Source organism: Hylaeus volcanicus, chromosome 1, assembly GCF_026283585.1.
Source record: "Hylaeus volcanicus isolate JK05 chromosome 1, UHH_iyHylVolc1.0_haploid, whole genome shotgun sequence".
NCBI lineage: Eukaryota > Metazoa > Arthropoda > Insecta > Hymenoptera > Colletidae > Hylaeus > Hylaeus volcanicus.
The window spans coordinates 14,439,721-14,455,024 of NC_071976.1; the positions used below are offsets into that span (position 1 = coordinate 14,439,721).

Genomic DNA, 15,304 nt, shown 5'->3' on the forward strand with positions numbered 1-15,304 from the left:
CTTGACTGTTTTAGTAAAAAGATGGAATAATATTGTTTAGGTATTAAAAGTAATAATTTAGTAAATTATACGTTATTAAGTGTAGAGTAGGTAATACAACAATAGTCGTACAAATATAAATTATTTATTAATTACATTCCCTAAAAATATTGTTTTTGTTTTTTAAAATATCAGCTTAAGTACCTATTTCTTTTGCTAATTAGTCTCGAATAAATAATTTATGTTTCTATGAGTATTGTTGTATTACCTATTCTACTTTTAATAACGCATGATTTACTAAATAAATACTTTCAATATCTAACCAATATTATTTCATCTTTACACTAAAACAGTTAAGGGATTTGATCAAATCATACTATTTCATCTTTTCGTTAAAACAATTAAGGGATTTGATCAAATCATACTATTTCATCTTTTCACTAAAACAGTTAAGGGATTTGATTAAATCACTTACTTTATTAGGGAAATGACCTTACGGAGTTGTTATTTTAACATCTCCCGTGAATTGATTATCTACCTTAGGGATTCCCTGTGACATAGTATATACGTATATGTACATATATTTTTTAATGTATATTCCCCGATTACGCCAAGATGACTTGACCAATCAAGATCAAACCTCTTGCATCTGGTAGAGCATGTCTCTAGGTGGCCCCATTATCCAGACAATTTGCGATTTTTTTTTTGCAAAAAACTGAAAAATTTTGTACTGCTTCTTACTCCGAGACGGATGGACCAACCGAATTAAAACTTCTTGCATCTGATAAAGCATTACTGCCACTTGGTCCCATAAAAAAACATTTAGCTTTGTTTTATTTTTTACCACTTTATATCACTTTTATCGCAAAAAGAGTACTATTTCACGTATGTTCGGCTTAAAATCCGTTTTATAAAAGGTCTGTATATTGATAAAATACTGTAGGTAATTAACATAACAATTATGTTCAAATTACTGACTATTTGTACTAGTTTTTTAACGAGATATTTGTGTTATTATAGTGTAACGAATGTTTACATGTTAATATGACATTGAAGAAAAATGTATATTTAACACGTTTTCTAAGTTAAATTTAACACTACAAGTTTGTTAAACTTAGACAAAGAATTGTTAAAGTTACCAGCATTTGTGTAAATCTATTCAACATAGAGCTTGTGTTTTCGATTTACACAAGCACGATATGCTAAATTACCACTAAAATATTGGTGGATAATTTAGGACATGTGAGTTGTATTGAAATTAACAAAAAATTTTCAGCAGTGTTTAAGCTGGGTCCAGTTGGTTTATCCTGTGATAGAGTCACTTGTCAGGTTTCTTGAAAATGAAATTATAATGATCCAGGTTATAGAAAACTATTTATTCCTGTCAATAGTGAGAGTACAATACTATTAAATGAAAAATGAAGTTTCCTCAAACGGAGGTGGCCGAGGTGTCGCTGAATTTTTCACGAGGAGGGGGACTTCTCGACAGTCGATCTGGAGTTTCTATTTCTTGGGCGTCGATTCTTCTCTCGTTTTCCGTCTCGAAGCCTTGATCGACATCTGGGAGAATTTTCGCGTACGTTCGATGGTGCGAGGAGAGTTGCTTCTTTGATTTCATTCGCTGTTTAGCCTTGTGCTGTTCTATCGAAGTCAGCAAGTGTTCTGGGGGATTCGACGAAGTCAATTTTAAAACCTGCTCCTCGTCTTGTGTTTGACTGCAGTTCTTCCTCTGAACACGACCTCTCGCTGTCGTAAAGATTGGTCTCGTTGTTTCTTGAATACACCCACAATCCAGTTTCGTGATAGTCGTCATTGTACCACATGGTTCCAAACTCTGAAAGGTGTTTATCTATTATTTACTGAATTGAAACATACCAAGATCAACTTCTACATGGGTGATTCCATTCTGAGAGTGATTATTAATGTCCTGTACTATTTACTCTCACTGGTTATACTTTAACATTGTATTTATAAAATTTTTGTATTAATACGATCCTCATGAACGTATTTCATCACTTTTTCTGTGTAATATAACTTGCAGTCCAGAGAAAACTTACAATATATCACTTAAATGTCAGTACCGTGTTATGTCCATTTCTAGAATTTATCTATAAATTCATTATTTTCTTTGTCGCAATAAACGATTCAAACCAATTAACCCATAAAACTTAATGTATATAATCAAACTTAAAAAAAATGACAAATTTTTCTTCAATATATTAATTCAATATTGAATTCTGGCTTAATAACATTTGTCCTTAGATTTAAACGGATTTTTTAATTTGAATTTGTACGACTCGTGCGCCATCTACCTCGAGATTAATAAAACAACTAGTTAACCTTATTGAAAGTACATTAAAAATGTAATGTTTAAAAACATAATCCTGTTGAAATTGTGCAACAAGTTTGTGTCATTTTAAAAGTCAGTTTTCAAAAAGGTATGTTATAAATTGACTTGTCAGTACCGTGTTACTGGTAAATTTAGTAAATTATTGATTCTTTTTATCATAAGTAATGAACTTTTGTACTTATTACTAACCTAAATAATACCGTAATTGGATATTATCAAATTCATAACCAAATAATTACAGTTGCTAATTGAATTTAAAATGTCAGTACCGTGGCTGTCAGTACCGTGTAAAAAAATAGTATAAATATATTTAATTATTAATAAAATTATTTTTATTATTAATTATAATTTTTTCATGGCAGATGGCCCCAACACTTCGTACAAGAAAATTATAATATCGAATATTGATGCCATATTACCAAATAATTTCATGCCTTACGTAGGTACTATGAAAGTACATCAATACTCGTGGAATAAATTACAGCATAATTGTATTTTATCCAATTCATTAAGTTGCTTTGATCGTTCTAATGAAAATTCATGTAAACACTTTTTTATGGGAAGAATTGACTACTCTTCAAACGATAAAGTTGGAAATATAAACAAACTCTAAAAGTTTTTAAAAAGATGTTGCTAGTGATTATTCAACAAAAAGTCAGACTGTATCACTACGTAGAAGCTCGAGAATTCAAAAAATGCTGTGATGGAAACCAAAAACTATATTTAAGTTAATTTGTTCTTCGTAAAATAGTATGTGTTAGATCTCAGTTGATTAATATTTTATATAAATTATAATGTATTATTACTTGTTAAATACGAGTTACTATTTATTATTGAAGTGTTAAATAATTAGAATAAAAGAGTTTTAAAATGTTATAATACAATTCGTAAATACATTTAATAATTTTTCTAAAGAATATCTACTAAATTTATTTTATGTCAGTACCGTGGATAAATGAGTTAGTGCCGTGGCAAGAAAAATTTGAAATTTGATTCTTATTCTCGATATTTTAACGTTGTAGCAAAATCCTTTCGGACTTTCATTTTTACAATAAAATAGAATAATAATATGCATAAAAAAAAATTTAATTATAAAATTGAAAAATTTTCAATAAAAAAAGTAGCAGTTAGAACAGGATCACCCACATATAATTCAGTAATATAACATAGAACATGGAATATTGTGCATAAAACGAAAGAAACTTTTAGGATAACCTAATAGAATGTATAAAACTACAATGATCTAGAATTGTATAAAATACGAAGTGAATTCAACTGAAGTAGACAGAAGGATATCGCCGATTCGAAAATAGTTATTTTGTATACTTCAAAGGGTTAATTGACGCGATTGTCCGTTTTGAAATGTGTCTTGTTGTTAAATACTTTGTATGGTGCACGTTTCGATCGATCTTCGGTGCACTGTTGGAAACTGGCACTTTGTAATTTTCCTTGAGGCCTCAGAGACGGTGTAGCAACTCTCGAACCGAAGTAATATTCACCAATCAGTCGTTTTATTTCGTGCGTGTAGTATCTCTCGCTCATGTCACGTTTCATTTGTAGTTCTTTTAGCCTTTGCAACTTCTGCATCGCTACCATTGCCTCGGGCATGTTCACTTCTGAACACTCGTGGAAACGTCGATGCTTCTCACGTAGAGTAGCATTATTACTCTGACGTGGCGCGACGTTAACGACGTTAACGTACAGCGAGTCATCTGGATTATCGTGCAACTACAAAGAAAAATGTTCAGTAAATATGGTGACAACCATAATGGGAATAATGTTCTTTTTCGTGGTCAACAAATAAATTATGTTGTTACTGACATTCTTGTTTTTAAAGGGGTAGTTTACTTAGGACTGTTTAAAAGAGGTCTAGCTTTGAGTATTCTTTTTGTACAAACGGATAATTTTCTGGTATTAAATTTACGGGTACTCGAAAGAACGTTTCTTCGAACATATGTCGCAATTTTCATATTTGAAAATATTTTAAATTACCAAAGTTGCGGCATTGTCATTTTTTGCATGACCATTCTGCGGTGATCACTTTATCTCAGAGCTGGGTTATCCAAAATAAAAAAATCAAGCGTTTTTGAATAATATATTAAATTGTTCAAGTGCTATCGAGCCGCGTTTTTAAAAAATTAATTGTGCGCAAAATGGCAACGATTCAAATAAATTTTGGCCCGAAAAACGCCTATTTTTCACGCATAAAAAAAATTAGGCTAAAATATAGTACTTCATGTAAAATTAAGTCAAAAAAATGATCTATTGTCAGATGCCGATTGTGATGACACTTTGTACAAATATGCATTGGATTTATTTGAGAACTGTACCATATTTTGTTGCTACAAATGTTTCGGTTTTAAAAAACAAACTACCCTTTATGTCATAATTCTGTTCATGTTTTCATAACACTTAAATTGAATAATAAACACGCATTGAATAATTTAAAAAGAAAGAAAAAAGGTGTATTATATTTAGAGATCAGCCAATTTATATAAATAATTTCTAAGTAGGAGAGCAAGAATTAAACTTCTAAAAAGAAATTTTTCAAATATTACTTTCAAATTTATGATATATTAATATTAATAATAAGTTATATTTCATCGAATATAAGGTAACATGTCGAGATAAAATTCAAACGAATATGAAAAACACAAGTAAAACGTATACCAATAAATATTTCATAAATTAATATAATAATACTAATATTTTGTTTTGTATAAACACAGATATTCTGAAGTTCTGCAGATGTTTTTCATGAATTTGTGATCAAACACGTGCATTCTCCGCATATTTTCAAAATCAACCACCTTGAAACTGAAGTCCCGTACATAAACAATTTATTCTACATTTTAGATTTCTTTTTTTGAAAGGTATTTGCTTCTTTTAATTTGTATCGCGTATTTGGACTATTCCCTATATGAATCTAATTTCATAAGGACGTTAAATTGTCTCTATATGAATTTATTATATTCTCTATATCCATATTCATACAAAATTAGGATAGAAGGGTCGATTTTCGCGTTTTAAAGGAGTGACTCCTGTGCTTTGTATGGCTCGTACGCACTCACACAGCTCCACATCACTGTGAAAAAGAACATTATTATTTCGCTAGATAAATGTTCAAACTTGTCCCCAAGCTCCTATAGGTAGTCTACTTTTGCTTTTTTGTGTCATAATTAATAATATTCAGTAATATTTCCCGATCAAAAGAAGCAATATGGTGGCGCGACAGTGCTGCCGCGTTGTCTGAACAAACGCTGCTGAAACATACGCTGCTGAATATTATTAATTATGACACAAAAAAGCAAAAGTAGACTACTATAGGAGCTTGCGCACAAGTTTCAACATTTATCTAGCGGAAACGACTATTGAGTGGTCTCAAATTTGAATTGTCAAGACAAAAATAGGACAATTCCGTGTACAGTTCCGTGTACGTATACAGTGATGTGGAGCTGTGTGAGTGCGTACGAGGGCATACAAGGCACGGGAGTCCACTCCCTTAAAATGTATTTTACCCTACATCTTCAGCCTTTTTTTTTTTGTAAAGGAAACCTTTTCCTTTAATCACTACCACGTGTATCTACTTGGCATCCTGCACGTCTAGCTATATATTCCTACAAAGCTAGAAACGAAACAGCGTGTGTTCTTCTAAATATTTCATTTTTGGCACTCACGGTATACATATACGCAATTCCTGTGATTTAAATTACGTCACGGTTTAGCTTGTATTTATAACGTAAAAATAAACATTGTAGATCATACGTTATTCTTATTAACACCAGACGTCTCGACTTCAACGACAGTTTCCTCTGAAGTTCTCTCTCCTAGAAATTTAACATCGTGTCCGTCGGCGGAGTCATGTTGATAAGTGCTCGAATTAGCGTATCGTATATCATTAGGATGCATTTCTCTGGACCAATTGTATCCTGGGACGGTAGTGGTGTACGGCGATGTTTTACGACGATGGTCTGTTGCTACTGGTGGCCACCTTGAAATACAAACAAATCTTAACATCACAAAGTTTTTATTTTCGTAACTAAAATCACTACAGATTAACACGTTGATTGCCATTGGTAACAGTGTTTCGCTAAGGAATTACAACAATTAATTCTGAGATTAATTAATGAATACTCAAAATTGAATTTTAACCTCGTAAAAATTTTCACACGTACCAGTCTGCCAATGAACGTGTTAAGAGAGATAATTACTCGTTGGACACTTTGCCACGAATACGACTCGATGGCAAGGCTGTCATTTTAATTTATTTCATAAAATACGCCGTTGAGAGGCGTGAAGCTTTTTGTGCATTATTACGCGAAATTTGCTAAACGATATGTTGCTCTACTTTTCACATAGTTTGTTTCTCCTCTGCAACGCGAACGATACGACTAAGATCCTTGAGCAACTTCAAGGTTCTCGATGCTTAAAGTGAAATGTATTTCTATCGACGAAATTTGCTTGTACGATCGTCGAATGGAAATTTCATAGAAAGCTGACATCAACTATGATTATAACTAGATGCTGGGAACGTTGTTGTGAAATGTTCTCGGTATTACTTTGGAACAAACTAAATTTCTTGCTTCTAATATACATACATAGGTGAAGAGAACTTGACGACCAACGAATGAATTTTATTTTTGATCAGTATAACGTATTGTGAGTTGATTTTCGGCATAAGAAAATATGACACTCCTAATATTAACATTCTTTTCTTTCGTAACAAATTTAAATAAAACATTTAAGGACGTCGACATTTCATTTATCTAAATATATAAGAATGAAAGCCATGGACTCACTGACATATCAACGCCCAGACTAAACCCTTGAACCTAGAAAGCTGAAATTTTGCACAGAGGTTTCCTTTATGATGTATCCAAGGAATAAGAAAGGATCTTAATGCCCTTTAATATAATTAATCAAACACCTATTTCGGCATTCCAAAAAAATTCAACCCCTAAAGGGGTGAAAAGGGGTTGCAACATTTGTATGAGTAAATATTTTGTTCGTGGTCGGATTTACTTCGTACTTGGTTTTAATATGCTCATTAATACAATTATTTTGCTTCAAAGTTACCTTATTTCCGTAAATGTATTTAGTAACTTCAAATTTCACATGTAATATAGAATAAAATTAGTATTCCACGGAGGTGAAGCCGGGGGACACAGCTAGTGTGTACATACATACAGTCAGTGTAATAAGTATTCGTACAGAAACCATTTATTTTAAATGGGGTGCTGTACGAATACTTTTTACACTGACTGTATGTACATAGAAGTTATTATACCATCCGTTTCTGATAAATCACTTCTGAGGTTTAAAGTAAATCACAGGTGGTTATACACACAGACACGCATCCTTGCATACAGAATGTTTCAAAAACATTCATATATGCAGAGGTTACCATACCAAATTTCATGATTTTCTAGTAATTGAGTCCTCAGATATAAGTCAAAACAGAGTACATGATAAAAATTATTTCAAAGGATATAACTGTTTCATACGAAATGTCATGCGACATTCGTTTTGGAGCCGCCTTCGGATCATCGCAAGCTCGCGCTCGGTCCGCCCTGACGTCTTGGGTCCTCGCGAACCCATCGCTTGCAAACAGCGGCAGATCAGCTGTTCCGAAAATCAATATATTGATCGGACGGTAACATACACATGCACATATACAGAATTTGTAAAAATATCATCACGAATTTGATGAATTACTTATACACAACTGCAAACAGTTATATTTGTAGAGCAAATGAAACTCTTGCTTATTGATTTTGATACTCTTATAGAGATTTAAAGACATTTTTCTCTATACAAAATAAGTATGTAGCTCTTTATGTCAGATTATACAGAGTGAATCTCGTAAACTCTTACAAGCTGTATTCTCAGAAACTATTGGTGGTATCAATACATTTTTCTTTGTATTGTATGGGACGATAGGCTCTTTCATATGATGTTGGTATGGGGTACTGCTGGATGACCCCCCAGGGTGTCAGGGGACCATAACGATCCATATTATTAAATGGAATGCCATGTAAATGTTTGTTGTTTTGGATATTCCCCTTATAAACAAATAATGTTTGCATTATTTGTTTCATCCTCTGCATATTTTATAACTTATGACAAAAGACATAATTAAACATTTATGATATATAGAGCATCATTCAGTGATCGATTAAACATTAATAACAATAATGGTTCAGAATAAGTATTCATTCGAGACATTAATTGTGAGAAATTTGTCAATATTCTAATATCTATTGATTGAACCAACCAAATATTAATTTCTGACAATAGTTAAATTAATTATTAACAATACTTATTATTTAAACAACGATGGGGAATATGATTTTGCTGTGACATAAATGTTTCACGAATTATTGTTTCTATTTATTCAACGAGCCTTCGACGCGACCGTTACGCGGTTGTTATTCGCCCTTTCCCTTCTCTACTTCGACAAGCACAAGCGTGTCGCTACTACTAATCGGTATTATTCGTGACGAACAATCCTTCACGAGTAATAGCGAGCTAATGGCTGTGAACTTGGAATAAGATCTTTAGATATTAAAAGTGTAAAGTGTAAACTGCAAAAGTTGAAAGTTGAAAAGCGTAAAGTGTAAAGTGTAAAGTGTAAAGTGTAAAGTGTAAAGTGTAAAGTGTAAAGTGCAAAAGTTGAAAATGCAAAAGTGTAAAGTGTAAAGTTCTCACGGGAAGTCCGGGGGTATGGACTTTCGCGAGCGGGGGTGCCGAGTTAGTCGGTCGCCAGAGTCGCAATCGTTAGGTGGGCGCGGAACTTGATCTAGGTACAGAGTCGCGGAACTTATCCTAATTAGAGAGACGCGGAACTTATCCTATTTACAGAGTCGCGGAACACACACAGATATATATACACTCAGTTCATATCCCACACCGAAGCTCTATCGCGAAGCAGAGCGGGAATGGTGGGGATGTTTCGACTAACAGGGGGAGAAAGTATCCGACGGGCGGTCGGATACCCCCCCCCCCCTCCGTTTCGTGAACTAAGTCACGGCGTAGGGGTTTTGAGGTTAGACGGAGAGTGCGGGTCACGGCGAAAGGTGCGAGCGCAACAATTCCACCGTCACTACTCCCTAGGAGGATTGGTTATAGGTGGGGAGCGGTATGCTTCCCGAAAAACAATGAGAGTGCGAGTTTAACGGGTTTATCGGCTTTTTATTGCTGAGGTAGCGCCGTACTCGAGCGACTCTGAGTTCTTGAGTGGCGTGGCTGCGGTATTTATATACATTGGGTCTCGGTTACGCTAGCGAGAGCCGCGCTGCGTATTGCAGCGCGCGACTCTCGACTAGTTGCGGTGGTAACAACCCTGGGAAGGGAGACAGCGAGCGTTGGCACGAGAGAGAGGGTCGCGGCTACCGATAACGTTACATCACCCTCTCCCCTTCGGAGCCGCGCACCTCTTACGCCCGGCTGCCCTCCCACGGTGTTACGGACTTATTAACTAGACTTATCTCTACGGACTTAGAGTTATCTTATACCTACGGTTGTCAGCGCGGATGCTGACCGAAGAAACTTAGTCTACGGGATATATACAATATTTACATGGTCCTGGTTGGGCGGAAGCCTCGTGAAGGCTCGGCGGGGGCTGCTCTGTCTGGGAGCCTGCCTTCCGGACGGGGATCCGCGAAACGGCTGGCCGCGTTCCTACCCACTTGCGTGGCGAGGACCCTGGTGGATTGACGGGTGGAACAAGGAGCTGCTCCTCCGGTGTTCCCATCGCCAGGTCCCGTAGGGCCGCGCTGGCGATTGCGTCGGCGCTGGACGGCACGGGTGGTGGTGGTTCCCTCGGGGCGCCCATCTCCCGTGTTGTCACGTCCGAGTGTGACTCGGCGGTGGGCAGCTCCTGGATAGCGGCTACAGCGGGCTGGATCCGTTGCGCTGGTCAGAGCTTCGGTGGCGGTCCTCGGCGGATCGGTGGACTGGTGAAGTAGCCCACGGTTTCGATGGACTAAATCTGTGGGCGAGAATCCGGCGGGCGACGGCCCTGGGCCCTCCTCAGCGCCTTCGGCGGTGCGGCTCCGGGTGGCAGGGTGCCAGGTTTCGACGCAGGGCCGCGGCGAGGAATGCGAGTATGTTGGCGGTTGGACATTTTGTTTTCGTTTTGATCCTCTCTGCGACGGACGAGCTCTTATGGCCTGAGTTATCAATTTCCCTTGCGGGAAAATTTTTCGGCACGGAGGCCACCTCGCGGCGGCTGTCGGGGAATCTTCGGTAGTGGGGAGTGCCTTTAGGTCCTAGAGGTGCGCGCGCAGCGTGCGGTGCCGTGGCCCCTGGAGCAGCACTACCGTCGGGCCGAGACGGCGAAGCACCCGGTATGGTCCCGTGTACTTAGGCGCTAACTTAGCATTAAAATGCTGACTTGCGGACGAGAGTGCGTGCGCGCGGTACATTACGGATTCTCCGGGTTCGGGCGACCAGTTTCGTCGGTGCTGATTATAATATTTCTCCTGGCGGACGTTGGCGGTGGCTAGCGAACGAGCTGCTAGACGGAGGGCGTCCTAGAGTTGGCCGATGGCTTCCCGACGGGGTAGCGGAATGTCCGGGGTCTCGGGCTGGTCCCGGGTACACGGAGCTCTCGCCCCATAATTCAGATAGGCGGGAGTACTGTTGGTTGCTTTGTGCTTTGCGGTATTATACGCGAAGGCCAGCTCTGGTAGCCAGGCGTCCCACGTGCGATGATCGCTGTCAGTAAACTGGGCGATCATGGTCTTTAGTACCCGGTTAGTTCGCTGCACGGGATTACACTGGGGCGTGTATGGTGGCGTCTTGCGGTGTCCGATGCCGTATTCCTCTAGGAGGCCGGTGAACTCCTTGCTTTCGAACTGACGGCCGTTGTCCGAGATTACCAGTCTCGGCGGCCCGTGTCATAGTACGACTTTTTCCCGGAAGGACCGAGTAACTGCTGGAGCAGTGACTTGTCGGAGGGGTTGTAGCTCAATCCACTTGGTGAACTTGTCCTGCATGACAAGTAGGGAGGTGTGGCCTTTGGTGGAACAAAGTTGTGGCCCCATCAGGTCGACGGATACCACGTCCCAGGGTTGCGTGGCTGGCGTTGTCCACATTTTTTCTACGGGCGGCCGTTGCAGAGCCTTATACTGGCGGCAGCTCTGGCAACGCTGGATGTGCCGGGCGGAGTCTCTGAACATACCCGGCCAATAGTATTGCTATGCTAACCAGGCGTTGGTTTTGGCGATTCCAAGATGGCCGGCGGTGGGAGCGTCATGGTTCTCCTGAAGTATACGGTCCCCGACGGATCGGTGCACGCAGAGTTTCCACTCTAGTTCGGGATGCAGGCTGGTGACATCGGGAAAACGTCGGTACAGCTGGTCTCCCTCCAGCCGGTACTCTGAGTGGTCGGTCGGACGGTCCTGGGTAGCTTGGGTGGTGCGTTCGTACCAGGGATCGGCGGCGGGACTGTCGACTCCGTCGACGTCGTCTGGGGGTCCTTCGGACATTTTTCTGCATGCCGTAAAAGTAACGGTTGTGAAAAAAACTATTATGTAGAATTTAGGGCTGCCGTTCCTACCGCAGTCTCTTCGTATCGGTTTCAAGAGGCACCGTCTAACCCATAGCATTTTAAGTGCGGTCGAGAGTCGAGACCCCCTACTGTGCTTCCTGGTCTCGCAGATTTTCTTGTACCGAAAATCAGTAAACTTTTACGCGTAATATCTTAAAAACTATTTGTAAAAGGGTGTTTACATTAAGCTTGCTGAATTCGTCTTGAAACGTACTATCTATTCATCAAACAAAAAGTATATAATCCCATTTGAAAAATCAAACGTAACTTTCATATCTCTGTAAACAAAAATGATAAAAAAACATTGTTAAGGCCAATAAATCAGCCCCCTCTTGCCATTCAATTTCATATCAGAAACTCTTTTCGTATCTTTAATTGGTTACGAAATAATCGGCTGTCCAGGATTTCGTGGGACATACTGTATATAAACAAACAAATAAATAAATAAATAAGTAGGTAGATGTAAATATGTATATATAAATAAGTAGGTGTATATATGTGTAAATGTGTAAACATGTAGATTGTAAATTGATCCTTTCAGGGTGAGATCCATCCTCACCCCGAGACCCTCGTCTCTGTTGCCCGTTGTCCCTCAAAATCTCCTATCATTAAAAATGTGTATTCCTCCTTATCTTTGAGGACGTACGTTACAAAATCCTTGACGAGCGTCTATTTCTCTCCATTTATAATCATCTGCCGTCTCATTTCTGATATGGACAGCTCTCGTAAACCAAGGGCAGCACACAGCTCTGCCCGCTTATCTGTCCATCGGCGACACCGTATAAAGGGAATCTCCCGATTCGATGCAAGTACGAGCTGAAACACCCATGTCCTAAAACGCCTGGGTGAGATGGTAATTCAGAGTCCCAATGGGTCTCTTCAACCATCTCTCTATGCACGGGATCCACGTGTAAGTTATTTTGTCCCGACACTTGGTGTCCCACATCTCCTGCCAATTCCTCTCGGTGTTCGCCTTAATAGCTTTTTTTTCGACCTCTAGGTTTGGAGCTCCCAGCCGGCGTCCAGAAACACGCACCGCACCCAATCTATTTCTCCTCGCGCGGCTTTCTAGCCGGTATACAGCCGCACGTTCCGCCAAGGTGAGCCAAATCGGTAGTATCTCTGCAAGCACCGTAAGAGCGTCGAGTGACACAGTTCTATAGGCCTTGACGATCCTAGTCCAGCCCGCTGCACTCTCCTGAGTTCTTGAACGTTGCTGCAGTCTTCGACAGCGATCGAGGACCATATGGGCGATGCATAGGTCACTATCGACTCCAGAACTCTGTAGTATAGTATACTAGGCTTGTGGCTAGCTCCTCCCATGTTAGGCATAATGCGTGCCAGAGCGGCCGATACCCGCAACGCCTTGTTCACTACGGTGTTGATGTGGACGCGGTACCATTGGCTTTATCGAATCGCCAAGATACCTGATGCTCTCCTTCGGGTAGATTGAGGCCGCACCAACTCTGACCGAGAAATCGCTCAGTCTCTTCTTGTTCAATGAGAGATCTCCGTCTTCTCAGCCGCGACTTGTAGGTGGTTTCCAACTAGCCATTCCAGAATTCGAGCTACTGCCGTATCCACCTACGACGTCACGACCAGTGCAACGTCGTCCGCGTACCCGACTATTGTGCACCCGTGTGGCATCTGTAGCCTGAGGACACCGTCATACGCCAGATTCCATAATATGGGCCCCACGACAGAGCCCTGCGGGACCCCCATGTGCGGCGTATCCTCATGCCACTCGTCCTCCGCCTTATAACGCAGCCTCCTCTCTCTAAAATAATCGATGATGATCCTCAGGAGGTAGGCAGGGAAACCAAGTCCAGTAGCAGCTCTCACCACGCTCGGCCACGGAATGGTGTTAAAAACGTTCCTGACGTCGAAGGTGACCAGGATGCAGAAAGTTTGCTTGATACGTGCAGTCTCCGCAATCCTGGCCACCTCCTCAAGTGCTTGAAGCCTGCTGCGCCCTATCATAAATCCAAATTGTCGCTCACAAATGCCCTCCACTCCTATGGCAGATACTATGCGCGCGCGAACAATCGCCTCGAAGAGTTTCGCCTCAATACTCAGAAGGCACAGAGGTCTGTAAGATGATAGAAGGCGAGGATCTCTACCTTCTTTGGTTAATATCACCAACCTCTGTAACTTCCATCGCCGTGGAATACGGCCCGACAAAAGAATGGTATTAAAAAGGTTTAACATCAAGTCCATCCTGGCCCTGGTGGTAAGACCGACAATGATCCCAGGTATCATATCAGCCCCCGGTGCCCTGTTTAACTGTACTTTTGCGACCGCCCTCTCGAGCTCCTCTCGGTCAATAGGGATCCGATCCCGCGCAGCCGCCTGGGCGGCCCGCACCTTCCCTGGGTCGGTACGAATCTCTTGGCTGGTGACAACGTGCCCAAGGTACGCAAGTTCGCTACATCCGAAATGGCATCTCTCTGGATTGATGCGGACGTTGGCTGCCTGTAGCCGGTGGAGTACCTCGCGGAGATTATCGAAGTGCTCGGCGAAGGTTCTAGGACAATTATGTCGTCTAGGTAGGCGAAGCTGCGAGGGGCGAGCTGCGGCCCAATCACGTCGTCCAGGAGCCTCTGGAACGTTGCCGGGGCTGAATAAAGTCCAAACGGCATAACTCGGAACTGGTACAGACTCCTTCCTGGTACGGTGAAGGCGGTGAGAGGACGACTGTCGTCTTCTAGCGGTACCTGCCAGCACCCGTCCGCGATGATAGAGCGTGAAGAATGTAACGAGCCTCGCGGAGTTTCTCCAAGGTAGCTTGGATTTGGAGCATCCTTGGCGGTGCGCTGGTTCACTTGGCGGAAGTCGATGCAGAACCGATGACGACTGTTCTTCTTCCGCACTAGTACTACGAGCGAACTCCAGGGACTGACAGAGGGCTCGATGATGCCTGCAGCAAGCATGGCGTCGACTTCTTGGTCGATAATGGCCTGCATCGCTGGGTTGCGAAGCGTATACCGCTGCTTGGGTGGCTGTGCGCCCTCCTTTAGCTGGAGGCGGTGCCGAATCAGGCCGGTGGTTGGGGCGAGCTGCCGGAACTTGGGGAGTTTCTCCTCCAGCAGGCGTTGTAAGGCTTGCTTCTGGTCGGGAGTGTATTCCGTGAGGCCAGTGGTTTCCAGGGCCTCGTCGGTGCCGGGGAAGGTCCATCTCTGTGCCTCGATCTGGACGGTAGTGTGGAGCCGACCTAGCAGGTCTACCCCGAGGAGTAGGGCATGGCTTATGGTAGGCAAGACAGCGTAGCGATGACGGATGGGCTGCCCGTTGATGGATACCTACACGGTGATCTCCCCACTCGTGGTGGTCTGGGCTGCTATCGGCGACTCGGACGGTCAGCGGGGTCGTGTCCCAATGTGCTTCTAGCTGAATACAATAGTGGGCGAGGTCCTGGCGGATAT

General features: G+C 41.4%; 1 protein-coding gene across 1 annotated transcript; it reads right to left on the reverse strand.

Moving 5' to 3' along the window:
- Positions 1 to 1,375: 1,375 nt before the first annotated feature.
- Positions 1,376 to 9,932, reverse strand: LOC128878603 (uncharacterized). Its single transcript, XM_054126917.1, has 4 exons — positions 9,908 to 9,932; positions 6,095 to 6,320; positions 3,713 to 4,057; positions 1,376 to 1,813 (listed from the first exon to the last, which is right to left on the reverse strand). Coding segments are annotated over exons 1-4 (978 nt in total). The 5' UTR covers positions 9,910 to 9,932; the 3' UTR covers positions 1,376 to 1,408.
- Positions 9,933 to 15,304: the final 5,372 nt, after the last annotated feature.

Bases quoted from the DNA above. Each gene is read 5' to 3' on its own strand.
- LOC128878603 (XM_054126917.1), bottom strand. The intron at 4,058-6,094 runs GTATGATCTACA...TTTTCTTTGTAG, and splicing joins CTGGTGTTAATAAGAATAAC to TTGCACGATAATCCAGATGA. The intron at 1,814-3,712 runs GTATTTAACAAC...AACACCTTTCAG, and splicing joins CGAAACGTGCACCATACAAA to AGTTTGGAACCATGTGGTAC.